The 27876-nt window shown below is 42.9% G+C and overlaps 1 protein-coding gene across 18 annotated transcripts in view; it reads right to left on the bottom strand.

Annotated features, from left to right (window-relative positions):
* Positions 1-1744: 1744 nt before the first annotated feature.
* Positions 1745-27876, bottom strand: part of SIL1 (SIL1 nucleotide exchange factor) — a 69673-nt gene continuing 43541 nt past the window's right edge. For all 18 annotated transcript variants that reach the window (XM_061622439.1, XM_061622458.1, XM_061622455.1 and 15 more), the window contains 3 exons: positions 16616-16712; positions 11448-11612; positions 1745-2175 (listed from right to left, as the gene is read on the bottom strand). In XM_061622439.1, the coding sequence (XP_061478423.1) occupies positions 1825-2175; positions 11448-11612; positions 16616-16712 (613 nt within the window). In that variant the 3' untranslated portion in view covers positions 1745-1824. The remainder of the gene's footprint in view (positions 2176-11447; positions 11613-16615; positions 16713-27876) is intronic.

Raw genomic sequence — 27876 nt, 5'->3', positions numbered from 1 at the left:
TCCTTGAAACAATCAATATCTATTCAAAGCAGCAATCAAGAACAGCAGACACCTCAGATGTCAGTGGTAGGGAATAGGGAAGCTAGGGAGGGAGGAAAGGCAATGAAGACAGATTAGAGGTGTTCAGTGGTGTCGTGGCAAATTCAGAAGTGCACAGTCCATTCATGGTAATCCCACCATGCCCTGGATTCAGTCTCTTCTGCAATTACAGAATTATAGAATAAAGCTACTGTGTACACTGACTCTCCCCCCTGCACCACCATTTAATCTCTCTCTGTCTGGGGGCTATACGTTGCCAGAAATGTTTTGATTTCAAGGATTCTGAAACAGTCAAGAATGGGATTAGGATTTGGGAGACCAAGGTACTTTGCCATGAAGCTCACTTCTCACTTACCCAGGAGCCAATCAGCAGGAAAGGGGAGGCGTGTGTTAGCTACTGAAAAGAGTCTTCTCAGTGACTGACTTGCCTCCTTTCACACTGATTGGCTCCAATCAGCACAAAATGACAAGGAAGCATGTTGTTAGTCAAGTGAGAGCACTGTTCTCTGTGGGTAACACGCTCCCCTTTCAGGGTGGTTGGCTCGTACATAGGGACTCTGCTGGGACCCTGCTCCCCAAAAAGTAAGGGGTCTATGATCCCCCCCCAGATGACTATGCTCTGGAGGTGTGAGTTGGGCTTAGAAGAATATGGAAAACAAGAATATGGAAAACGAGAGGATTCCATGCTCCAGCTTTGCTTCCCTTGCTTCCAACAGTCTGAGAAAGAGGGAAGGGCTAAGAACAGAGAGGGTGGAGGGACCAATGATGCTCACCCACTGGCTTTCATTCTGTATCAACTTCCCTGATGAAGAATCACTCGGGGGGGTTGCTATTCAGCATGCCCCTCACATGTCAGAGCATTAATGCCTGAAGATGGCTTATGTTGCAGAGGATTCTGTGGAATGTTTGGGCAAGTTTACCCAATTCATGCAGTGCTCTGGACAGGCCTCCCCACTGGCCCTTATGAACTGAGAGAACATCTTAGAAGTCATGCAACTCTCTCCTGCAGCTGCACATTGCAGGGAAAGTTCAGTAATGGATGAGGTATCTTTGACAGCAGGTCATCTGCTGTTATTGATCTTTTCACTGGAGAAACCCTTGATGAATGTCTAGGGAACTATATGGTTTCCACAAAACAGTTTCAAACATGGTTTCAGCTAGATGCCTATTTCTGATGCAGCATCGTTCTGTACAAGGTCAAAAGTAGTCAGTAGGACTGACCAAAAAGAATTTTTACAATGCAGCTACTATGTAGAAAATAAGATTGAAACAGTTGCAAAAATACAGTATTTTTTACTTGAGATACATTTTGAGTAAAATTCTTTTTCATGGGAAATTGCCATTCCAAATAAGCAAGACTGCTGGATATACTCACCCTCTATCAATACTAGCAACCAAAAACTATTTCTACCAACATGACTAAGACAAGCTAGTAGACTTGCTCAAGCCCACTACATACTGCCTGAATTTTTCTGAAGCGACAATTTCCCTTTTAAGAGTTTTTTTTTAACTGAGTGGGGAATAAGAGATGCTATCTTTTCCCTGACAACTATCGCGGGGACATCTAAATCCTCCTGTAGCAGAGGCACTTATTAGTTCCAGAAATAAAACATACCATGAATTGCAAATATGATGGCAGTCTTCACTGTGTAGTGAGCAGCATATGGTGCTTACTTACCACCTAAGGGACTGCAGAAAGCCAAAATGTTTGTTCAATGGTTTTATTCTGCATAACTCTTTCCAAATTTACCAGTGAATTTTTACAGCTCATCAAGGCTATAGTATTCATTTCAGCTGCTGGGCAAGGCTATTAATAGAGCCAAGGAGTTCCTTAAAATAGCCATCTTCTTCCCCCTCCTTTTGTTCTTCTGCCGCCAGCTCTTCGTATTCTTGGCGAAGTAGGCCCACTGTATGGTTGAGGCTGTGATCTTCTTTGTAGCTATCCCTGCAGGAATCTAGTAGCACGTGCATAGTCTTTAGAACTTTTTCCCTGGTGTCATGCTCCGGCATCTTCAGGAGGTTAGAAATGATCATGCACCAGCCCTGTTCCACAACGGCTGGGACCAAGTTCACTTGGCTATACTGCTGAGCTCTCTCACGGATTTGATTATCATCAGGCGAGTCCTTGAGCAACAGCTGCAATAAAAGAGCTTTAAACTATTATTTGTACTCATATTTTTATTTGTTTATATTCACTGACAGCATTTGTATGTTGCCCACTGAGAAAATGCAGGTGTTTAGCTATACTGACATCCATTTGGATTAGCACTCCCGGTTTTCACTGACTGTGTATAAGGGGTGGGGCACCTTTTCTGACCCGAGGGCCAGATCTTCATCTCCCCAATCCCTGACAGCCACCCACCTGTCAATCTCCTGGTGTCGTGGTGACGTCTGGTGATACTTCCCTTTGAAACCGACTTTCAGGATTTCAAAGCAAACCTGAAGGCGCACTTTGATCTGCCTGATATGGGAGTGTGCCTTCAAATGTCCCCCACCCCCCACTCATGGAGAAGAGCAGAGGGGATTGAAGGCATGCTCCAATCAGCCCATCAGCTGAAGGGCAGATGGGAGTGTGCCTTCCAACACACACACACACATCAGACCTCTGCAGTCTGAAGGGTGGAGGGGATTGCTCAATGTTAGGTAAAGCATAATTTATCAAGCACTGATTTCTTGTGACACGAATGGTGGACCTGCCACTCATTTTCCTATCCCAGCCTAAAAGAAGCCTTATTTGTAATTAACATCTTGCCTTGAATGGAAATTTCCCAGCCAAATGAATTGGCAGTGGCAATCTTCATGCAGACAGCTTTGAGAAGGGGAAGGCTTCAGCAATTCCACTGAAAAATCAAGGAAGACTTGTGTGGCATTCCTGCAGCAGCCTTGGCTTTTCTTATGAGAGTGCCCCATACAGCACAGAGCTGTGCATATCCAGAGAAATTACTTAAGCAAAGGGATTTCCTGAATTGAGCAGTGCTCAGTGAGAGAGAGTGGTGTGTGTCTATATATGTTGAATAATTTTCTAAGGCTGTAGTTTGCAGGGCCATCTGCTGACAGAAAACAAAATGTATCCTGCTGTCATCTGACACCATTGCTTTATCTCCTATTGTCAGTGGAAAATACTGGGATTATTTGCCCTCTTCTTTCTTGAGGCCTGCTCAAAGATCTGAAAAACTGCCCACAAATGAGACAATTGAATTTTGTTTGTTTTGGAATCACCAGCATAACGTAACTTTGGAAACAGACTAGGCACCTGTTTTTAATGGTCTCCTTTGGGTTGACTGGGAAGTAATCAGATCATGGAAGACGAAACAAAAATAAAGAGCTCTGGAGAAGTTGAAAGCTTGCATGCTATTTTGTGAGATATTGGCTGGCCTGATAAAAGGTACTGCCCCAATGTGGATTGTGGAATGAATCAGAAATGGTACTTCTATAAAGGAGAGAACACATGGGACCCATCTGGGGCTGGTTGGGGGGGGAGAGGGAGAGGTGTGTCAGAGCTATGAAAGGGAAAAAAGATGCTAAACCCGATTTGCAACTATTTCAGTATTAAGTACATTAAAGGTTAATGCAAGACAACAGCCAAAAGCCCCCTCCAGACAGTTAATGACAGACACCATATAGTAATAGCTTCTGAAGTCTACTCGTGTTATCATATAATCTCTATGAAATACATACAAATGAGGCACCTCCCACAGGAAGAGTAAAAGAAATGTATTCAGATAGGTGCTTCACTGGTCTAATTTCCCCAAAGATCTCGAAAACTAAGTATTTAAAAGAAAGGTAAACATTTTAACTCCAAAACACAGAGTAGAGCAATACCTTTGTTAGAACCAACCAAAATGTCATGAAATAGTGACAAAATTTCCTATTATCCAGAGCCCTTCATCAGGAAAGGTATTACACAAAGCAGGAGGGAGGGTTTGGTGGAAAAATTAAAAGTGAATTAAGTACAAAAATTAAGCTGGACATTGTAGTCATAAGGTCAGCTTTTAGACTCCACTCCAAGGGGAGACTGTAGACTGAATAAAGTTTCTGCTAGGTGTTACAGGTGTAAGATTACACACTGAGGGGTCTTGAACAAAGCATGAATAGCTGTTCCCCATTAACAAAAGAGGCTAGCTTTGACCCAGATCTCTCCCATGCCAAGCATTTTAGTTGCTGCATAAAGGCATCTGGAGCCAATATGCAACATGGGAAGAAAGCAAGGTAAAGTTTCTCAAGCCAAACAGATTTCCATAGCAAGCTGAAAGGGAAGAGAATTTCCTGTTCAAAGTAGATTTTTCCCCCTTTGTCATTTATGCTTCAAATGTACACTCATTAAAGTTAATAGCCACACCTATAGTGCAAACCTATGTATTTCTACTCATAAATCCCACTGTAATGGCAGGGGGCTGTATTGTAGTGCTGTCATTGCCCATTGTTAAAAACAAAAACAAGTCTCATGCATGAGTGAGGCACAGAGTAGATGCATCCAACTGTCTTGCCATAGTTCCCGATCAAGCTGCTTTTGCAAGTTTTCATAGTGCTTCAAGCTGTTCTCTGGAAAAGCCAAAACAGACCTCCCAAAAGTGTGACCCACATTATTGCAATAGACATATGTGCATTTTGGCATGACCAATGGTGTGCCTGTTGGCGGCTGCTCAAGTACCTCATTCCAACTCCCAGTGCCCAGAACACACTTGGGCCTTTTAAAAAAACATGGAGGTATGGAAGCCTATCCCCACGCCCTTGAAAAAAAAAGAAAAGCAAAAAGAACAAGTTTCTCTAAGGATTGAAATCATCTAGACCAGAAGGTATAATCCAGTCAGATCTGTTTCATCATTCTATTGCTTCCATGAGGTTTGCGGAAGAGGCAGCGGTTAGGTGTCAGGAAACGGAAGGAAACAGACTTTTCCTCCACAGGGATCTCCTCACAACCATTACACTGTATAATTATCATGCTCCCCCTGCTAGATCAAGGTTACCACAGAAATCGCTCTTCTTGTTCCACAGAAATACTCATGAGGACACAGCCAAGAACATGAGCTCCATCAGCAAAACTCCCACATGGGCACTGCAAGCCAGCCATCTGGCTCTGCTTGTGAAGCAAAAGGTTGCTTACAGCGCATGGTTGCCAGATACAGAACTTAAGGGGGGGGGGAGAGAGCGAGCGAGCTGCATGTATTTATTTATTTAAAAATTCCCTTGCTTTAGTTGGCAGCCTCCTGCGTTAATTGCTATATATGTGCTTCATTAATTAGATCTTAATCACAAGAATCTCCTTACTATTATATAATCATTAAGGAAGATTGCTCTTCTCAACCCATAGAAACAAAGTTAAAGCAGCCAAATTATAGTGGAATGCACACTGGGAACATACCGTGCTCTCCCCCCCTCCCCAAACCTGGGCTACATTTAATGGAGTTGTTTAACTGTAACTTATTCTCTGAGAATAACCCATCTACCGTTGTCCTTTGTGGCCTTGTTTGGCGAGTGGGAAAACAGTGTAGTAGATAATGGACTAACTCAGTGCATAGCCCAACGGACAAGCAGAAGAAGACGGCATTCTGCCAGAGCCAGATGACAAGAGACTCAAGGTGTGGCAAAGGTACACTCGGATGCTCTGCAAAACTTGCCAACTCTGCCCTGATATATCACGAGTCCTATTCACAGAAAAGCACAGCGAAACTGTGAAACAAGCCAATGGCTTTTCCAGATGTAGGCCACAGCCAGGCTCACCTGTAAGGAGTTGACATGGGCAGACCCCGCTGTACCTGATCCTCCTGCTTTCATCTCCTTCCATTAAATGAAACAGTTACATGACACTTTGAACAGATGGTTGTCAACCATGCACTAAGTCGGGGGGGATCCTGTTGTCCTCCAGATGGTCTTAAACTACATTTCCTATCATCCCTGACCATTGGCCAGGCTGGCTGAGGCTGATGGGAGTTGGAGTCTGACAACATTTGGACAGCCGCAAGTTCCCAATCCATGCACTAAAAAAAAAGGCCTATATATGAAAACATCACACTACTGAGTTTAAAAAGTAAAGTATTCAATAAAAATAACAACTCATTCAGGGGATGGCCTCTAATGTGTAACTTGCTACAGTACAGCATGCCAAATGCAGCCATTCATGACACTTGTAAAGTTTTCCCTCTTAAGAAAATCTGGGTAAAAAATGAGTTATCTATACAGAGCAAGGTAACTTGACACTGACACTGTTTTAAGTTTTTTATCTTTTATTTTTATCTTTGAAGTTCTTTTATTCTCACCTTCTAATATGTGCATGCATAATGGATTTTATGTATTTTAATAGTATTTTATGCATTTTAATTTACCGCAATGTTTTGTGTTTTTATTGTGTATTTTATTATATATGCGTGCGATTTTATTGTAGCTGCCCTGAGTGCCCTGTTGTAGGGTAGAAGGGCAGGATAGAAATATTTTAAATAAATAAATAAATAAACAAACAGTCTTTTCCAGAGGGAAGACAGAGGCTTGAGCAAGCAACACTGATCTAAATGGTGCAGAGTGGCTAAGATACCGAGCTACAACTCTGAAAGTTCCCAGCTTAAGTTTTGCCTTTGTCAGGAATTAACTAGGTGGCAAGCCACCTTCTCTCAACCTCAGTCCCCACTGACAATATGGAGCTAATGATCCTGGCCTGCCATACAGGGCTGTTGTGAGGAATGTTATGTGAATCACTTTGAATACTTTAAATTGGGGATGGAAAAACTCCAACCCACAAATTTTCCCCAAATCATGCCCACCTGCCTCAACCCTGAAGTTATATGTGATGCCAGGTGTGAGGCAGGTAAAGGCATGCTACCATCACCTTGAAGTCCCTTTGCAAATGGTCTGTATTTACCAAAACCTCTTGGAAACAGACTTCAAAGGCAAACTCCTTTCAAGTTGTGACTCAAAATCATAATGATGGCAAGTAATTGGCTGGTGGGTAGCCCCAAGTTGTCCTGGGGGGGGGAGAAGGAAGGACCCAGCCCACTGGTCAGATCCAGTTCCCTACCCCTGCTCTAAATCATTTCCTCTAGTACCAAACTGAAATGTTGAGTACTGACACAAATGCAGCCAAAATTGGGCCAATGAAAAATAAGAGGGACATATTCAGAATGCTAAAGGGAAGCCCAAGGGTTGCAGAAGTACACATCTTTTAAAAAATAAAATAAAAATGACCTAAGTGGGCAATCCCCCCAAAAAACAGCCTGATGAGGACCGAGTATGCTCAGTAGCCATGTCAGCTGGAAAAGAAAACCAGAAAACCCTTCTTGGAGGGAGTAGCTATCTACAGCCCTGAGCCACTCTCCTGCAAAGTGGGACGATACATCCAACATTCTGCTGCAGACCCTTTTGTCACTATACAAACGTGAAGTACTATGTAAACATGCAGAGTAACAACTCTGTGGCTAACCCTCGAGTTCCACGATCCATTGTGTCCTGTATGTGGTACTTAATGGCCTGGGCCACAGTAGTGGAAAGTGCCCTGCCTCTTAACCTTTGTGGGTTCTTTTCCTCTCTGCTACCTTGCCTTTGCCAGGTTTAGGTGCACTGATCATGCCAATGTAGAGGATGGGCAGGGGTGGAAACATAACCTTCAGGAGTAGGCGCTATACAAACTGCCGATGATTTGTGCTGGATAACCACAGCACATATAACCCAGAAGAAGGCAACAGTAAACCACCTCTGAATACCTCTTACCACGATAACCCTATGAACAGAGTATCCAAAGTGCAACACGAGATAGTGCTGGAAGATGAGACCCCCAGGTCAGAAGGCACTCAGTAAGCTACCGGGGAAGAACAAAGGACAAGTACGAGTAGCACTGTGACTAATGATGCAGCTGGGTCAAAGCCGAAAGGAAGCCCAGAGGCTGATGCGCACAGATGCGAAAGGAGAGTCCGGAGTTGTACGACGCACACAATAGGAACATGGAATGTGAGAAGCATGAACCAGGGAAAGTTAGAAATTGTCAAGCAAGAAATGGAACGTATCAACATTACAACGCTTGGCGTGAGTGAATTACAATGGACGGGAATGGGACACTTTCAATCAGGCAACTACAAAATATTTTATGCAGGAAATGAGAAATTAAGAAGAAATTGGGTTGCTTTAATAGAAGTGATGTAGCAAAAGAAATTAGGAGCTACAATGCAAGGTCTGAGCGAGTGATAGCAATGAGATTTAATGGAAAACCTATCAACATAACTATCATCCAAGTCTACGCTCCAACATCAAACGCAGAAGAAGAAGAGGAATTGGAGAGATTTTATGCAGAAGTACAGGAGGAAATTGATCACACACCAAAACAAGATATGATGATAACCATGGGGGACTGGAATGCAAAAGTAGGGAACAGAGAAGAACTAGGAATTGTGGAAAAATGGGGCTTAGGAGATATAAATGAAGCAGGAGACTTATCGAATTCTGTGAAGCCAGTAATTTGTTCCTAGCAAACACATTTTTTGAGCAACCAAAGATGACTGTGCACGTGGACATTACCAAATGGTCAATATAGGAATCAAATGGATTCTATAATTGGTAGCAGAAAATGGAGAAGTTCCATACTTGCTGCGAAAACAAGACGAGGAGCAGACTGTGGTACAGATCATGAACTGGTCATATCGAAAATCAGAGTAAACCTAAAGAAGAACAAAGCAATCATAATGCCAAAATACAATTTAAATAACATCCCAGAAGAATATAAAGATCAAATAAGGAACAGATTTGAGGTTTTAAACTTAGTTGACAGAGAACCAGAACTATGGACTGAAGTCAGAGACATTATCAGGGAAGAATGCAAAAAGACAATACCTCTAGTTAAAAAAAGAGAAAGACCTCAATGGATGACTGAAGAAACTCTTCAAATGGTTAAAGAGAGAAGGAAAGCAAAAGCAAAAGGAGATAGAAACAAGGTTAAAACCCTAAATGCAACAATACAGTGACTAGTACGTAGGGACACAGAGAACTATTACAATAGTTACTGTATAGAAATAGAAGAGGACAACAAAAAGGGTAGAACAAGAGCCCTATTCCAAAAGATTAGAGAAATGAAAGGGAAATTTAAACCAAGGGTAGGAATGTTGAATAATCAATAGGGGAACACACTGACTGACCGAGTTGAAATAAAAGGAAGATGGAAGCAATACACTGAAGAACTCTATAAAAGAGATGTCAGGATGACAGATTCATTCATGGAGGAACCATATGTTGAAGAACCAGAAATTCTAGAATGTGAGGTGAAAGCTGCTCTTAAAATACTTGGAAGAAACAAATCACCAGGAACAGATGGCATACCAACAGAGTTGCTACAAGCTACTGACACTGAATCTGTCCAAAGTTTGCCAAAATTTGTCAACAAATATAGAAAAGAAAACAATGGCCCACAGACTGGAAACGTTCAATATACATCCCAATTCCAAAGAAAGGGATCCCAGGGAATGCAGTAATTATCAAACCATTGCCTTAATATCCTATGCAAGTAAACTAATGCTCAAGATTCTACAACAAAGGCTCTTACCATATATAGAGCGAGAAATGCCAGATGTCCAAGCTGGATTTAGAAAGGGAAGAGGCACCAGAGATCATATCGCAAACATACACTGGATAATAGAAAGGACCAAGGAATTTCAGAAGGAAATCACCCTGTGCTTTATAGATTACAGCAAAGCCTTTGATTGTGTAGATCATGAAAAACTATGGAATGCTTTAAAAGAATTGGGGGTGCCACAGTATCTGATTGTCCTGATGCGCAACCTATACTCTGCACAAGAGGCTACTGTACGGACAGAATATGGAGAAACCGATTAGTTCCCAATCAGAAAGGGTGTGAGACAGGGGTGTATTTTATCACCCTACTTGTTTAATTTATACGCAGAACATATCATACGGAAAGCAGGATTGGACCAAGATTAAGGAGGTGTGAAAATATCAAGAAATATCAATAATTTAAGATATGCAGATGATACGATACTCTTAGCAGAAACTAGTAATGATTTGAAATGAATCATGTTGAAAGTTAAAGAGGACAACACAAAAGCAGGATTACAGCGGAACATCAAGACGACTAAAGTAATGACAACAGAAGATTTATGTAACTTTAAAGTTGACAATGAGGACATTGAACTTGTCAAGGATTATCAATACCTTGGCAGGATCATTAACCAAAATGGAGACAATAGTCAAGAAATCAGAAGAAGGCTAGGACTGGGGAGGGCAGCTATGAGAGAACTAGAAAAGGTCCTCAAATGCAAAGATGTATCACTGAACACTAAAGTCAGGATCATTCAGACCATGGTATTCCCAATCTCTATGTATGGATGTGAAAGTTGGACAGCAAAAAAAGTGGATACAAGAAAAATCATTTGAAATGTGGTGCTGGAGGAGAGCTTTGCGCATACCATGGACTGTGGTAAAGACAAATAATTGCGTGTTAGAACAAATTAAACCAGAACTATCACTAGAAGCTAAAATGATGAATCTGAGGTTATCATACTTTGGACAAATAATAAGACATGATTCACTAGAAAAGACAATAATGCTGAGAAAAACAGAAGGGAGTAGAAAAAGAGGAAGACCAAACAAGAGATGGATTGATTCCAGAAAGGCAGCCAGAGACCTGAACTTACAAGATCTGAAGAAGGTAGTTCACGACAGATGCTATTGGATGTCGATGATTCATAGGGTCGCCATAAGTCATAATCAACTTGAAGGCACATAACAACCACCACTACAGCACCATTCCACTTCACCTGCCTGAAACTGGCAAAGCCACACTGGGTGGGAGAGAAGGTGGGTGATGGTGTCCTATCACCTAATGCTCCCAAACAGATGGGTGGCTAGTCTTGCTCTCATGCCTATGGTTGTAGAGAGCTGGGTCAGGATAGCTACCTTGAGCGCCCCTTAGATACTTACACTTGTACAAACTGTCTAATATCGATGTGCACTGCTTTGCTTTCTGATTTATCCAGATGAAATCAACTTTTGAAAATGACTAATGTGTGTCATGATGGATTACAACAAAAAGGCAACCCTTTTAGCACTCAAAAGGTGGGATCCAAACAATTTAATAAACAGATAAATGAGATCACATTAGTTGAAAGGGCTCCATAAGTTCTTCACCTTTGACTTTGGCATGCGTGCTTCTCATGAGCTTTTCCAGAAATTAGAATGGTGTGATCACTGTACTACTAGCAGGCTGTCCTTGGAAATATGTCACACTTCTTAGGCTCCATCATTCCATTTCCCCTGCCCTGTCCCATTAATGATAAGAATACAGTTCTCTCTTCCCCACTGTCACCCCCAAGAGCCTCCCACTAAAAGGAGAGTTTGGATGAATTTCTTACTCCAGTGACATCTGACCCGTTTCCATGCCCTCAGGCTAATCTGTGCAGCATAACAGCCCCACTTACCTTTTCAACTACTAAGTCATAGAGAAGCGTCACAGTGCGGATGTGTAATGTCTCCATTCCTTTCTCTGTAAAAAGATTCCTAAGTACTTGAAGGCCTCCAAGTTTGAGGAACTGCTGCTGGGCATAGGGAAAGTGTCGCAGCATTGACGACAAAGCAAAGAGGGCCTGGAAGCAAACATACACAAACACCATTTTGACTTTATGATCTTCTCGGTCCATCAGTGCCTTGCTGCATAACTTCTCTGGCCCACGCTGCGATACTGAACCTGCATCTAATAAGGCTTTTTGTCTAAATTTTCACCAGGGTTTTATTCTGAGGGATTCCCAGAGTCAGAGTCTAAAGGATGCAATGCCTGCTACAGTTTAGTCTTCCCTTCTGAGCCAGGGGCTTCTTGTCGCACAGCACACAAAAGCTGAAGCATGAATCCCAAGCAAGAAAATAAAAATCCTGTCTCATAATGGAGGTTTCTAATTTCTAAATATACTATTCTGGGGGGATTGAGGGGTGGGGCTTTGCACTTTATGTGGCAGCTGAATTTCCAGCACACAGTGTGTCTGTGTAGCTTAACTTTAACCAACCTGAGGTCCTCCAAATGTTTTTGACTACAAGTCCCATCAGCCCCAGCCTGCCCTGTGCTAAGAGGGGAGGAACGCTGCATTTCAAAAGATTTGGCAGAATTTTATCGAACCCGATGGAGACCGAGTAGGTGGTGGATTTTCGTTCCTTACACTGTCCCTTCTGCATCACCAACACTATGTTTTCTTTCTCCCTCTCATGAAAAAACACACTTTCAAAAGACAAATAATAAAAAATTAAAAAGCTGTTGCCCTCCATTTTTTCTGAAGTTTCATAGGAAGAGGGGGAAAAAAAACACAATTAAAGGCCAGCAGAAAAGGAGGAAGGGTCTCTAAGAGGATGGAAGAACAGGGTCCCTTTAGGAGGTGCTGTGGGCTGCATAACATGAGGCTGTGGGGGCACACATGCTGCCTCAGACAGAGAACTTTCCCCCGTGTTTTAATTAGCAACCAATTAGCTATGTGCCTTAGGAGGGATGGGAGCTGTTGGCCGGTGCCGATTCAAACGTTTTCCATCAACCCAACAGGCCGGTGTCAAATTTGTTCTTTGTCCTCTAGCTGTTGCTTTTACTGATCTGTTTCTTTTCCTTCACAAAAAATATTGATATTAATATCAATATTTTGTGCAGAAATATGTATAAATGAAATCTATCAATATTTTGAAAAGAAATATGTATAAATGAAATATTTATAAAATTATCATTGTTAATATAAATATTTTAGAGGCAGATTTAAAAAAAAAACATTTTCAAAAATAGTCACGGAAAATTGCTGCATAGAAATCTGATCTGCAGTGGTAGAGTATACTGGAAAATTTGGTACCAAATACAAATGTGGCAGAATTCCAGCACATTCCTACTTAGGAGAGATCCTGCAAGACCCTCTGGACAAAATTTTACTAAGACACAATGTCAGGGTGATGTTTTTGATGGAAATCACATACTGCGGAACTGCTTCGCCTCTTCTGTTACTATCATAAAAGATGGCGATGGAGCCCACTGACTGGGGTTCCAGAAAACCAGAATTACTGGGTTATCCCCAGCAATGAAGGTGTGGCATCTTTCCTGTGCTCTTTTGAGGCAGAAATCATTTGAGAGCATTTTCCCCCTCAAGTTCAGTTTGTTTCTCTATTACTTTCTCTCCACAATTTAGTTCATGCTTCCATTTCTTCTTTCTCTAGACTACGGCAAAGCCCTGCTGTGATGTTTCAACTCCCATTGCATCGCAAATGGATGGAAAATAAATCTCAACCATGTTCTCGCTACACCAGAATTTTGATGGGTATAAGCATTGCTCTTCTTGTCAAATGCGAAGTACATTCCAGCTACTGCTGATCCAACCTTCCTTTTATTCAAAGAAGGGCTAGAAAGGAATATTACAGGGGAGGATTCAGATCTGCCTAGATAGTTGCTGACCTAAACTGCTTCCTGACAAAAAGAGCATCTCATCCTAGGCTAGACACTGACTAGTACTCCCTTTTCTTTTATGCTATTTGGTTTTGCTTGAGAACAGATACTTCAGTGAAGACCCACAAATTTTGCCCCAACTAGGTATCTTGCAACGTCCTCCTTCCCAGACATGTCTTGTCCACTTTTGCTGATTTTACTGATGATCTTTCCCCCTTTACAACTTTAAAAGCTGTTTCTGCACAAAATCACACATCAACCATCCTTTCCTCATTTCTTCAGCCATTATACATGTGCACACATGTATTGGGGGGGGGGGGAGGCACAGCCACAGATGAACTTCTTGCCTATACCAAGTGCTGTTCTAAGCATCAGCACAGAAATACCCCACATGAGCTGTTTTACTAGTTTTACTCACTGCAGGGTGAGGACACATGAAGGAGCTTAACACAAGGATAAGTTATAGCCTTGACCAGAAGCCCTTGGGGTTCATGCCTCCTCAGATCACCATAAGGATCAGAGTCGATCCTTTACAATAGCCTGTCTTCAAGGGAAGCTTGCTGCAAAGTGGGTGGGCAGAATGTTAGCTACTGCTTATTAATGAACCATTCTATATAGTTGCTTTAGGAGACTATAGAGCAAGTACTTGCCGCTTGGTAAACTAGCCAGCAGTAAGCATGCGGTGAATATGCCCAAAGCAATTTGCATAAGAAGCCAGCTAGGGCCATTCATGGAAGTGCAGTTAAAAAAAAAAAAGAGGTCCAGATACATCCATCCGCCGTGGACACTACTAAGCAATTAAGGCAGAGATGAACATTCTATATATATGGAGAATGGAAATGGACTGCGTTCAAGTCAATCCCGACTTATGACTACACTATGAATAGGGTTTTCATGTTAAGCGGTGTTCAGAGGGGGTTTACCATTGCCTCCCTCTGCAGCTAGTCCTCCCTAGCTGGCTAGGGCCTGCTCAGCTTGCCACAGCTGCACAAGCCAGCCCCTTCCTTGTCCGCAACTGCCAGCTGGGGGGCAACTGGGCTCCTTGGGTCTATGCAGCTTGCCCACGGCTACACAGGTAGCAGGGCATGTAACCCCTGAGCCACTCACTGAGGGGGTGATCTTTAGCTGGTCTTTTACACCCAGGAGACATGAGTGGGGATTTGAACTCACAGACTCTGGACTCCCAGCCAGGCTCTCCTCCCCACTGTGTTATATATATATAGTATATATAATATATATTTGCTGGATTGAAGAAAGCAAGTTCTTCAGTCTGCCACCCCTTCCTCTAGGACACAGCCAGAACACTTTGTAAGATTAACAATATACTCTGTGTAGCTTTCAGGAACTTGCCGTAAATATTTTCTGCAAGTGCAGCTTTATGTAAGGGTTTGCATCTAGTAAGGGATTCTCCCTCAGGAAGCATTTTACTGTTACATGAACATATCAATCAGTCTCTTGTTCCTTTTTCTGTTTCATTCACATCCAGATAAACTTGGGGGTTTAAATACAGCTAAAAGCCGGAAGCCTCAGGAGGGGAGAGTGTTCTTGCACTCGGGTCCTGCTTGCGGGCTTTCCCCAGGCACCTGGTTGGCCACTGTGAGAACAGGATGCTGGACTAGATGGGCCACTGGCCTGATCCAGCAGGCTCTTCTTATGTTCTTATATTCCAAGGCACCCTTCTAAAATTTGTTGACACCACAGCCCTGATTACACTAATGCCCAATGCACCGTGAATGAATAAAAGGAGCTACTGATTTACTTTGCCCTTGCAAAAGGATCACTGAATTAAATACTGAGGCTTGGGGGTTTATGGGAACACATCTGAGGCCAGCAACAACTGTAATTCTGCTTGAGAAGATAAGGGTAACTGGATCTCACGCCTGAGGGAGTAAATTGATCACCGAAGAGGCGATGAAAAACCATCAGTTCTGAACATTTAGCTGGGGGGAATTATCAGGCTTTGCCCCTCATGAAAACGTCAGATATTGGTCACTGCTGGAGGCAGATTACTGAACTGCATGAAGCAATTGCCGCATTCCCTGAATGTCTACTTCTGTGTTTATTAGTCTCAGATATCCAGGTCTGTCAGTGGGATAAGTTAGTTTCCTTCTTGACATACAGAGCGATCTGCCATGCAGCCCTCTAGAAGAGACAATGCCAGGCCAGCTCCATTTCCCTTCTAAAAGGCCCCAGCGTTATGATGCCATCACAAGATGATTTTTATAAGACTATTGGCAACCAATCTATACAGTCGCTGCTTAAAATTTTATTCAAGAAGCACTAGACCCATCCATCCTCGATCACTACTTCTACATCACATGTGTAGCAGCCCTAGGTCCAAGTGCATTTTTCTCCATGTGGGATCTGAAAAAGTGCTTATCGTGCCTCAGTAAAACGAATCCAGTCAGTTACAAACTAAGGATACAGCCACACTGACTGTTCTGCTGGTTCTCCACCTCCCTCTTCTGAAAACGGAGGCACATGATGATAGTCAAACCCCACCCCTTTTATAGTAAAACCTGGTGGGAGTAGCTCAAGTGCATTTTTTTTTTTAAAAAATCAGCTTCAAAGAGATTTCACAACTAATCGGCAGATCAACCCATTCCTCCTCCAGGTGTGGCCAATGGAAACTCTTTGCTGTAGGCAACTAGTGTGCTCACAGCTTAAGGCACGTAACAGAGCTTCAATGAAGTCTTTTAAGATAAAATAACATTAGCTTTGGGAGAGAAAGATTTAGAATGGAGAAATAGTGGATGGGGGCATACTCAGATTCCACAAAAACCCAACATTACTTCTCTCCCCCACCCTTTGTCCTTTATCTACTACAGTCTGGGAACCACCAGAATAGACAGCAATGCTTTTCTATATGGTGTAATACTATACCTGTACAAAAGCACTTCAAATAGCCAGCCCTGACACATTAAATAGATTATCCACTATGGAAATGACTAGAAATGGATACTGCAGGAGAAGACTGCAACCTAAGGAGGTAAACTTAGCTGTCTGCTGAAGGGATGCAACCATTCTTAATTTCAGGGGTGACTTGTGATCTGTGTGCAGAGCTATAAACATGAACTAGCCTTAAGTCTACATACGCTTACAGAGTTCTATAAGCCTTCTAGTACAAAATACAATTACACGTGCTGTTCCTGAAAGATAGTCAAATGCACATTGCTGCCCCCTTACCTTTTTCTTCACAGCTAGAGACTGATCTGTAGCCAGGATAACCAGCAGTTTTTGTAAAGCACCCCCCTCAATTGCGGCAATTTGTACTTTGGGGTTGCTAGGGAGAGAAATAAACTCATTAGACTCAAAGATACTTCAGAGTCCTTTCAATTATGCTGCAATCTGGCTTCTAAAAGAGACAACTGCAGGGCAAGTTATTTAAACAATATAGTGCAAGGTTTTAAATGGACTTGAATCCCCTGAGAACCATTCAATAGCATCCACATTCATTTTGCCTTGAAAGTTGCCACCTGCCGGTGAGATCTGAAATTGTAAGCTCTAGTTCATATCTTATGAGCATATATGTGTGCACGAGGGTTGCCAGGTCCATGGCCTGAGACTGATCCTGTATCTTTAGGAGAAGAGAAAGTCAGCCGAGTGCAGGTGTTCTTGCTACACTGTAAGGAGAAAAACCACAAGGTGGAATTCTCCCTTCCCCCTGCACAACTTTTAAAGATCCAGAAGACCTCTTGGAGGCCGGGCAGAAATAAACAGGAGCCCTTACATGAAAAGAATGATGGTACTTAACGACTATTGCACACTCACTGTATTAGGAAGGGAATCATCTTGCCTTGACAGGATTTCAGCTGCGGATTTGTTCACCTTAACATTACAGTGCAAGATGTTCTGCTTTTTCCTCTTGGTCAGAATGGCTAAAGACCAAAAAGCGCTTCTGGGTCACACCTCTGTAGTCATGGGGGAGGATGTGTTAAATTTTTTAGGAAGGCACCACTGAAGAAAGAAGAGAACGACTCTGAGGCTTCCTCCCCTTTGGTCCTCCTTTTCTTAAAATCTAAACTAGCCATTTGCACACACACACACCAAACTGGGGCATCAAGACTTTGCGAGGCTATTTCAAAATACAAAATAAGAGACAATACTCCCTATCACAGCTTCTCTTATGGCCTTAGTGCTGCAAGTCAGTGTGGATAATACTGAGCTAGACTGGCTAACAGTCTGATTCAGTATAAGGTATCTTCCTATGTTCCTAAAATATACCCAGGAGAATAATAGAGATGGGGGGGGCAGGAGCAGGGGATGGGGGAGTAAGAATGGATGCAAACGTAAACAGGGAAGACTATGTGATTGAAATTACACATACTTTGGGCTAGTTACAGCAGGGTACTGGTTGTTCCAAAGCCATCCTGGAAAAGGTTAGTTTTGAGAAAGAACTCTATGTGGGGATTCAAGGAAGGTTGTTACACTAACAACAACCACAACCACAACCACAACCAAAAAAGCAATGGGGAAAGGTGAATGATTTAGGCAGCAGAGTACTGGATGGACTTGAGTGGATCAAGGTGAGTCAACAGAAGACCTGCAGTAAGGATGAGAAATGGCCAGAGCATGGACCAGCGGACATTAAGGGAAGGCTATATTTTTGTAACATTGCAACAGAGAAGCGGTATGATCCAACAGACTACACATAGGAGATGAAAGAAGAGGACAGGGTAAGAATCAAGGTTTTATTCCTGATAAACAGGGTTGATTGGTGACGTTGTCAAAGGATAATGATAGCAACCATGGAAAGAGAGTTTCTCTTCCTTTCGAGAAGTGTTTCTTGAAGATTTTGTGTAAATTTCTAGTGCCAGAAAAGAGAAGGAATTCGTTTAACAAGTATGCAACTTTGGACTTGCAGTGAGGTATAATGGACATTCCCAGTTGTTGTCCTTCTCCACCAAAGCCTTACAATTTGACATGTGAAAAAATGAAAGCAGGAAGAAAACAAGCCTTTTAATGTCAGGGAATCGGGATTCAACCAGTGCTGGATGAGGTCGCACTCCCCCTGAAGCCTCAGGTTTGCAGTTTAGGTGTACTACTGGACTCAGCTTTGAATTTGGAGGCCCAGATTACTGCTGTGTCCAGGAGAAAATTTGCCCAATTAAAACTAGTGCACCAGCTGCGCCCGTTCCTGGACCTGCCTGATCTGACTAGGGTGATGCATGCCTTGGTTACATCCCGCTTAGACTACTGTAATGCGCTCTACGTGGGGCTGCCTTTGAAGACTGTTCGGAAACTTAAATTGGTACAAAGAGCTGCAGCCAGAGTGCTAACCGGGGCTGGTTACAGGGACCATACAACTCCCCTGTTACAACAGCTCCACTTGCAGCCAATTTGTTTCCGGTCACAATTCAAAGTGCTGGTTTTGATATACAAAGCCCTATACGGCTCAGGTCCAGGCTATTTGGCAGATCGTATCTCCCTACATGAATCTGCCTGGGATTTGAGATCTTCAGGTGAGGCCCTTCTTGTGCTCCCCACACCTTCGCACGGGGACACGAGATAGGGCCTTTTCGGTGGCCGCCCCTAGGCTATGGAACTCCCTTCCGAGTGAGGTGCGATTAGCTCCCTCCTTGCCGTCTTTCTGGTGACAAGTAAAGACTGTTTTATTTCAACGGGCATTTGGGATAGAGAATGGCCAGGATTAAGTGTCATAGGATGGATGACTACATTATGATCTTATTATTTTAAATTATCTGCTGTTCTTAAACGTACGTTTTATAGTTTTTAATTTTTCTCATAGTTTAATTCTATTTTTAATTGTATACATTTCTATGTTTTAATGGTGTGTTATCTTTTAGCTGTAAACTGCTCTGAGTCCTATTGGAAAAAGGGCAGGGAAGAAATAAAGTTCATTATTATTATTATAATGTAGCTAGTAGTGCCAACTACCACACAAGCTTAATATTGCAATGCAATAAACATTTCAGGACTGTAAGCGACAGATGGATGTCGAAAAAACTACTGTATAATCTGGAATGCAATAGGAAATAAAATGTGACTAACATAACTTGAATCAACAGAAATGAGATGTAGGACATAAGGGAAACATGAGGAATTTTGGCTGTACCTCTTACGTATCACAGTGATTTATTCATAAGACACTTTTCCTTCACTACAGGTACTGTTTTAGCAAGGAAATACCTCCCGGTGCTCTCCCCCCTCGAGTTTCATCTGTACAGATTGATGGAATAATCTGCTCCCAGTATGTCGTATCTGTTACTTAATTTTTTTTAAATTCAAGCTCATTTTCCACCTCTCCTTGGCTCTTCTGTTTCTATTTACTTTATGATTTATTTTAACACTTATTATCCAGAACCGCATAATCTTATTCTAGGATCAGTCTTTCAGCTCAAAGAGAATAGATGTTTCCTCCACAAAAGCCAAGGCATAACAATTCAGATGCAGTTTCCCTTGAGGATTAAAAAAATGGGCCAAATCCTCTTTAGCTCAGCTAACACTAGATTTCACCTTTCTTCCATAGAACTAATGCAATGCACTTAGGGTTCCCAGGGAGTCTTCCATCCAGGCACTGACCAGACTCAGACCTTAGCTTCTTCAAAGCTGCAGCATCATGAACCCTCAGACCAAATAAAACTATCCATGTCTGAAGATCCAGGACTCAGACAAAACAGTGGCTGTGTTTTAAATGCAAAATTCTATCCATATGTGAATTGGATCAAATTATCGACAATGGGTGATATCCAATGTTAGTCATACTCAGAGGAGACCCATTGAAATAAATGGACTTAAGTTACATGTCCATTGGATTTCAATGTGTCTACTCCGAGTATGACAAGCATTGGCTATCACCCCATGTTCTGCATTAATTTGACCACTGGCAGTTGCAAATAGACATCATACAAGCACCTTTTTCTTCCTTTCCCTGATCACAATGCTCTTATAAGAAGTCCATGACAAGATAACACCAGCTGCTCTGCTGGCTGAACGTCAAGATGGGAACACTGGTAGCCATTTTAAACAAAAATAGCACCTTTCAGTAGGCATGTTCCCATGTGCCACACAGCAGGGGACTGACGTTTTAATCCCACCAACCATGGTAGTCCTGACCTGGACCATAATGTGTTTTTACTGCAAAGAAAAAATACTTACCCTGTGATCTCACAGTTGCTCCATGTAGCAGGATTTGGCCAACAGATACTGCCATTTACCTGTCAATCTAAGTGGTTTAGGACAGATGAAGGTGCACAATTTGCTTCTCTCCCTAACTATAAAATGGCAACTCTCCCTATAACTACTTGTCAAAGATATTGTACAGATTATTTTTTGTCTATAAAGTACGTGAGCCATTAAAAAGTCACTCTAGTCCAGGGATATTGAGGGAGATTCTTCACATGAACACACAAAACCTGTGCCAGCTCCATTGTGCAGCATTCTTGCAGCACCAATCCTGCAACTATTATTTCAAATAATGTTTTGTATTGTCTTTTAACATATTATCATGCTAGTATTTAACAGATGGAGGTGGGAGGGTTGAAAGATTACCATTGCTAGTAATAGGTAGTTTGTTACTGTTTGCCTTTTCTCTTCTGAACTGATTGAAAAGAGGGGAAATGTGCAAGTTGCAAATATTTGTTTAAAATGATTAAAAACAAAACACCCAAACATTCCTGGATGACTTTTTTCCCGAGAGTTGTGTGTCAGGAGAACGCACAGCACCAAAGCAAGCAAGCTAATACAAACAGGCCCTCCCTCCTCCATGCATAAATACTCTCACTGGGAAGGGGCAGCATTTCTTCAGTCACCAATAGTGTCACAGGAAATATCCAATCAGTGCCTGTGACTCACACACAAATGCCTTTCCATATGGCACCCATAAAAGCAACAGAGGTACTGTTACAGATATAAACTGTGGGAAGCTTAGTAGCAGCATAGGACGGTCATGTAAAATATTTGCATTCTTTTAAAAAGGACCAATATCAATCCGGATAAAGCACTCCGCTGAGACATCTTCTGCGCTGTTAGTGTTCAGGGGTATAGCAAACAGATATTGTTAGGTCCCCCTCCCACACAGCTTGGAACACAGTACAGATACAAAGGGGAGGAAGGAATAACGCATCACACAACCTCAGCTCCCATTAGTCTCAGTCAACATGGCCAGTGGTCAGGGATGGTGGGAAACATAGAAACATGCCTTATACCAAGTTAGACCATTGGTCCATTGGCAGTAGCTCTCCAGAGTTTCAGACTGGAGACATTCCCAGCCCTACCTGGAGATGCCAGAGATTGAACTTGGGACCTTCTGCTGCCTGCAGAAACAGATACTTTACCGTTAGTCCAACATCATTTGGAGAGCCACAGGTTTCCCATCTCTGCTCCACTGTATATGACAAAACTGGGCACATGCACAGAATACTGCAAATGATACCTCCTTCCTATGCCAAATCCAGTCCACCAGTGTATATCAATTGACCCACCACATCTTCTTGGATCAGAGGAATTTTCTCCCCTTTAAGCCCCATTGTCTGAGTCACTAGCATCAGTCCTGAACGGTGACTGCTTTTATTTCATTTCATTTTCATTTCATTTGTATTTATTTCAGTCATAGACTGCTTTTATGTACCCCCTCCCACACTGCAGCAAACCCACCACCATAACTCATATCAGCAAGCGACTAGTGCATGCAGTCTACTTTGCCATTCATCGCTGGTCTCCAGCCACATTTCAACATGCATTTGAGTGATTATCTCTTTCTCAGAACTCTCCAGCCTTCAGATATCCTCTGCACTTATTTCCACCCAAAGACTAACAGGAGTTTTACAAACGTGCTTTACAAATGAAATGCTGCTGACATTTTTCAGTTTCTGAATCATTTTATGAATGGGAGAATAATGACTTCATTTGATCAAATGTGTGTGTCTGTTTTTTTCAAGTATTGTGGAATACAGCTGGGTGGCCAGCTGAGCTCAGCGGGGATTCGCTCCCCGCCACAGCCTCTAGCAAGGTGTAATGCAACTTGTTTGTAAAGTAGTTCCTTTTGTTCTCGCAAAGCCTGACTCTCTTCTGTTGTGAAGGCCCACCCTCAGCAACCGTTGCCATGGTTTTTACACTTCAGTGAATCTATGAAAGGGAGGTTGCGAATGCAGCAGCTGTTATTTATGTGGCGGCAATGATGAATAATGGTCAAGGAAACCAGCAGTTCCCACTCTTTTTTTGTTTGATCCTATCGCCTCCTGATCTGTGTCAGATTAAAGAGCATTATGGAAAGTTTGGAAACATGCTTAGAGGAGTAAAAGGGAAGAGAAGCATTTGCCTAAAGTGAACATTTATTAGAAGAAATCCTTTATAGGAAAAGCAACTTTTCAGACAATCAGTCACCGAAGGTCTTACCAGGTCATAGCACTAAGCTGACTAAACCGGGTATAGTCAGTAGCTTTATATGACTTCTGCGTGACAACCTCCATTCCCTACCCCCACCCCCCAAAACTACACTGCTGAGAAAAAAGCCAGGCCTAAGAAGAGACCCACTGAACCATGACCATTCCAGAGGAATTCTCTTGGCCAGTCCCTACCAGAATGCTGTATCCCCATTGGTAGCCTGATCTGGTTCTCTTAAGGGCATAGCTGCTAGCGACAGGGGAAGCAAACAATATCGATATTTGCTACTCCAACAAAAGAGTTCCAAAACCCATTTCACAGAAGGCAAAGCGGCAAGACTTGAAGACAAGTGACTTGCTCAAAAAACTGACTACAGGCTGCAATCCTGTGCATACTTACATCAGCGTAAGTCCCAATGAACTCAGTAGACCTACATAGGATTGCTGTGCATATCGCATTAATAATTCTCTCAGGTGGCAAATGATGGCAATTCAACTTTAGTTGTATAGAAGAGGGCAGTTCAAGAGAGGGATGACAAACTACACCTTCCACAAGTTCCCTCTTTCATATAGCTATTAAAAGTTGCAGGAACCACCTATTTATTTATTTATTTATTTAATTTATATACCGCCCTAAGCCAAAAAGGCTCTCTGGGCGGTGTACATAGAGGATAAACAAGAAAATATATGAATAGAACAAATATAAGAAAATCAAAAAGCAAAACAAACAAAGAACAAAAACCAAACAACATCAGAATATACCAGTAATGAAATACTGTTTTAAAATACACTATAAAACAATTTTTTAAAAAAATAGAATATTTAAAAAAAATTTAAATGCCTGGGAGTATAAAAAGGTTTTCACCTGGCGCCGAAAAGATAGCAGCGTCGGCGCCAGGCGTACCTCATCGGGGAGACTATTCCACAATTCGGGGGCCACCACCGAAAAGGCCCTGGATCTAGTCACCGCCCTCCGAGCTTCTCGATGTGATGGCACTCGGAGGAGGGCCTTAGATGTCGAGCGCAGTGTACAGGTAGTTTCATATTGGGAGAGGCGTTCCACCAGGTATTGCGGTCCCATGCCGTGTAGGGCTTTATAGGTCAAAACCAGCACTTTGAATTTAGCCCGGAAACAAATAGGAAGCCAGTGCAGATGGGCCAGAACAGGTGTTATATGAGCGGACCGTCTGGTCCGCGTCAATAGTCTGGCCGCTGCATTCTGGACTAACTGTAGTTTCCGAACTATCTTCAAGGGCAGCCCAACGTAGAGCGCATTGCAGTAGTCCAACCTAGAAGTTACCAGAGCGTGAACAACTGAGGCGAGGTCATCACTGTCCAGATAGGGACGTAGCTGGGCTACCAATCGAAGATGGTAGAAAGCGTTCCGTGCCACCGAGGCCACCTGGGCCTCGAGAGACAAGGAAGGCTCGAAAAGAACTCCCAAGCTACGAACCTGTTCCTTCAAGGGGAGTGTAACCCCATCAAGAACAGGATGAACATCCTCCATCTGGGCAGTGAAGGCACTCACCAGCAGCGTCTCGGCCTTGTCTGGATTGAGCTTCAGTTTATTAGCCCCCATCCAGTCCATTATCGCGGTCAGGCAACGGTTTAGTACGTTAACAGCCTCACCTGAAGAGGATGAAAAGGAGAAATAGAGCTGCGTGTCATCAGCATACTGATGACAACGCACCCCAAAACTCCTGATGACCGCACCCAGCGGCTGCATGTAGATGTTGAAAAGCATGGGGGACAGTACCGATCCCTGCGGGACTCCACAACGGAGAGTCCAGGGTGTCGAGCAGTGTTCCCCAAGCACCACCTTCTGGTGACGACCCATCAAGTAGGAGCGGAGCCACTGCCAAGCAGTACCCCCGACTCCCAACTCCGTGAGTCTCCCCAGAAGGATACCATGGTCGATGGTATCAAAAGCAGCTGAGAGATCAAGGAGAATCAACAGAGTCACACTCCCCCTGTCCCTCTCCCGACAGAGGTCATCATACAGGGCAACCAAGGCTGTTTCGGTGCCAAAACCGGGCCTAAAACCGGATTGAAATGGATCAAGATAATCAGTGTCATCCAAGAGCCCCTGGAGCTGGCCAGCAACCACCCGTTCCAGGACCTTGCCCAGGAACGGAACATTCGCCACAGGTCTATAGTTGTTCAGGTTATCTGGGTTCAAGGAGGGTTTCTTCAGGAGTGGTCTCACCACCGCCTCTTTTAGGCAGTCAGGGACCACTCCCTCTCTTAAAGAGGGATTTATTACCTCCTTGGCCCAGTCGGCGGTTCCGGACCTGCTAGCTTTCACCAGCCAAGAGGGGCAAGGATCCAGAACAGACGTGGTCGCCCGCACCAGTCCAAGGATCTTGTCAACATCCTCGAGCTGCACCGACTGGAACTCATCCAATAAATGGGGACAAGACCGTGCTCTGGATGCTTCATTAGGACCAACTGCTATAATATTGGAGTCTAAGTCCCGACGAATGCAAGCGATCTTATCTTGAAAATGCCTGGCAAATTCATCACAGCGGGCTACAGATGAATCTATAATGTCCCGAGGGCCAGAATGTAAAAGACTTAATAATATCAGCAAAATATCTCTTTTTTGCTACCCTCACCGCTACTATATACTGTTTTGAACAGGCACTTACCAAGGCATAATTACATTCATCGGGAGTCCGCCTCCATCTGCACTCAAGCCTTCTCCGCTCTTGCTTCATTGCTCTCAGCTCCAAGGTATACCATGGAGCTGTATGAGCTCTGCAAGGGAGAGGGCGCATGGGAGTGATCATGTCAACCGCCCGGGTCATTTCCATATTCCACAAATCAACCAAGGCTTCAACAGGAGCGCCAGTCTTCTCAGTCGGAAACCCCCCCAGAGCCCTTTGGAAACCCTCAGGATCCATTAGTCTCTGGGGGCGGACCATTTTAACAGGTCCCCCGCCCTTGCGGAGGGAAAGGGTCGCTGTGAGCCTAAACCTCAGCAAGCGGTGATCTGTCCATGACAATGGTATAGATGATAAGTCCCCAACCTCCAGATCATCATCTCCATGTCCAGTGGTGAAGATCAAATCAAGGGTATGTCCCGACACATGTGTCGGGCCAGTAACAAATTGAGGCAGCCCCATGGTCGTCATGGAAACCATGAAGTCCTGAGCCGCCCCAGATAAAGCAGTCTCGGCATGGATGTTGAAGTCCCCCAGTACCAATAGTCTAGGGGACCGCAACAGTACCTCCGAGACTACCTCTGTCAGCTCAGTTAGGGAATTTGTTGAGCAGCAAGGCGGGCGGTACACCAACAAAATTCCCAGTCTGTCTCTCTGGCCCAACAAAAGGTGGAGACATTCCAAGCCAGTTGTCACTTGGACAGGGTGCTTGGTGAGTGAGCAAGAACTCCTATAGACCACAGCAACCCCGCCTCCCCGACCTTCGGTTCTACCACAATGCTGAACCATATACCCAGGTGGGCAAATCTCGGAAAGAGCAACTCCTCCCTGGTCACCCACCCACGTCTCAGTTATACAGGCCAGGTCAGCAGCTTCTTCCACAATCAAATCGTGAACAAGAGAGATCTTATGACATACCGACCTGGCATTTAATAACAGCATGTGGAGATCCGAAGGCTGACTGACAAAACAACCAGCAGTCCTGGGGATGTGAGGAGAACCGGAACAAGTCACAGGCACTATTTGTCTGGGACAAGTTCCCCTTACCTGGCACGTTCTCCTCACAACACCATACCTCCCATTACCCGTCACTACGCTAATTGGGCCCCCCGAAAGTCTCCCTGAACGATGTATAATACTCTCCCCCAGGCACATATTAAATAACTAAAACTCACAAATACACACACACTGGGTAACATTCACACCAGACAATACGTATTAACACAATACACGCAAAAATTCATACATACACACACACACACATCATTAACTCAGGCAATAAAATTCACACTATACAGCCAATCAATTAATTACATAACGGCAAAACAACAAAACTACCCTGTTTTGCATCTGACGATCCTCCCCTCTCCCTCCCTCTCCCCCCCCCCCACACAACCAGCCTTCATCTGTCCCTCCCACCTTCCTAAGGCCAAGATCTCATATTTAGAAATAAGCCCCACTGAACTCAAGGAGACTTACATCTGACTGGATATACACAGAAAACTGCTCTGCGATGTTCTTTTTTTTTTTTTTTTTTTTTTTTCAATAATTTTTATTCAGATTTTCATAAAACATACAAGACGAAATCATAAAACATTCAAAGACAAAAAACAAAATAAAAAATAGTTAAACAAAAAGAAAAAAAGAAAAAAAAAAAAACAAAAATAAAAAATAAAGAGTAAAATATTGACTTCCCATTTGTCAAAGATCAAATCAGTTATAAGTCTATAATATATAACAATCCTGTCTCTTAAGTCATATTATAAAATCACTTTCCTCCAGTAGTTATCTTACTTAATCATCAAATCTCATAAACATTACTTTATTCTTTCCACAAAAAGTCAAAGAGAGGTTTCAATTCTTTAAGAAATATATCTATCAATTTTTTTTTCCAGATAAGCATATCGATTAATCCATCTCATTACTAATTATGATAATCTTATTGTCATAACCATGGTCAAAATAAACATTTCAATTAATCCATCACATCAGAATCTGTTAGGTTCAATAATTTCAGTAGCCATTGTTCTATTATCTCTATTAGTTCCATTTTCCATCTTCCATCTTCAGTAGTCTTGTTAAGTCCAGTAATTTCAATATCCAATCTTCCATTATCAGTATTCCATAATAATCTTGCTGTCAAAGCCATAGTCATATAGTAAGAGTCTGATGGGGATTACCTCTATCCCAAATATTTTCTTGCCATCCATTCTGAATAGGTTGCTGAAATACTGCTGTAAAATCATATCTCTGTTCTTTTTTTCAAAATACACTGGGTCATCTCTTAAAAGTTTTTCCATTGTCACATGGCTGCAGATAATTCCATAGATTTTCTCTATATTGGGCTCCATCACATCATTCCAGTCCAGAAGATTATCCATGCCATTGATAACTTTATCTCTAGAATCTTCATTCATTTCTTCAGAGATAACATTGAGTT

The sequence above is a fragment of the Rhineura floridana genome, chromosome 4 (genome assembly GCF_030035675.1).
Source record: "Rhineura floridana isolate rRhiFlo1 chromosome 4, rRhiFlo1.hap2, whole genome shotgun sequence".
In the NCBI taxonomy this organism is placed as follows: Eukaryota; Metazoa; Chordata; class Lepidosauria; order Squamata; family Rhineuridae; genus Rhineura; species Rhineura floridana.
Note: the sequence above shows the minus strand (reverse complement) of the source record. Positions and strands in the feature narration are given on the sequence as shown.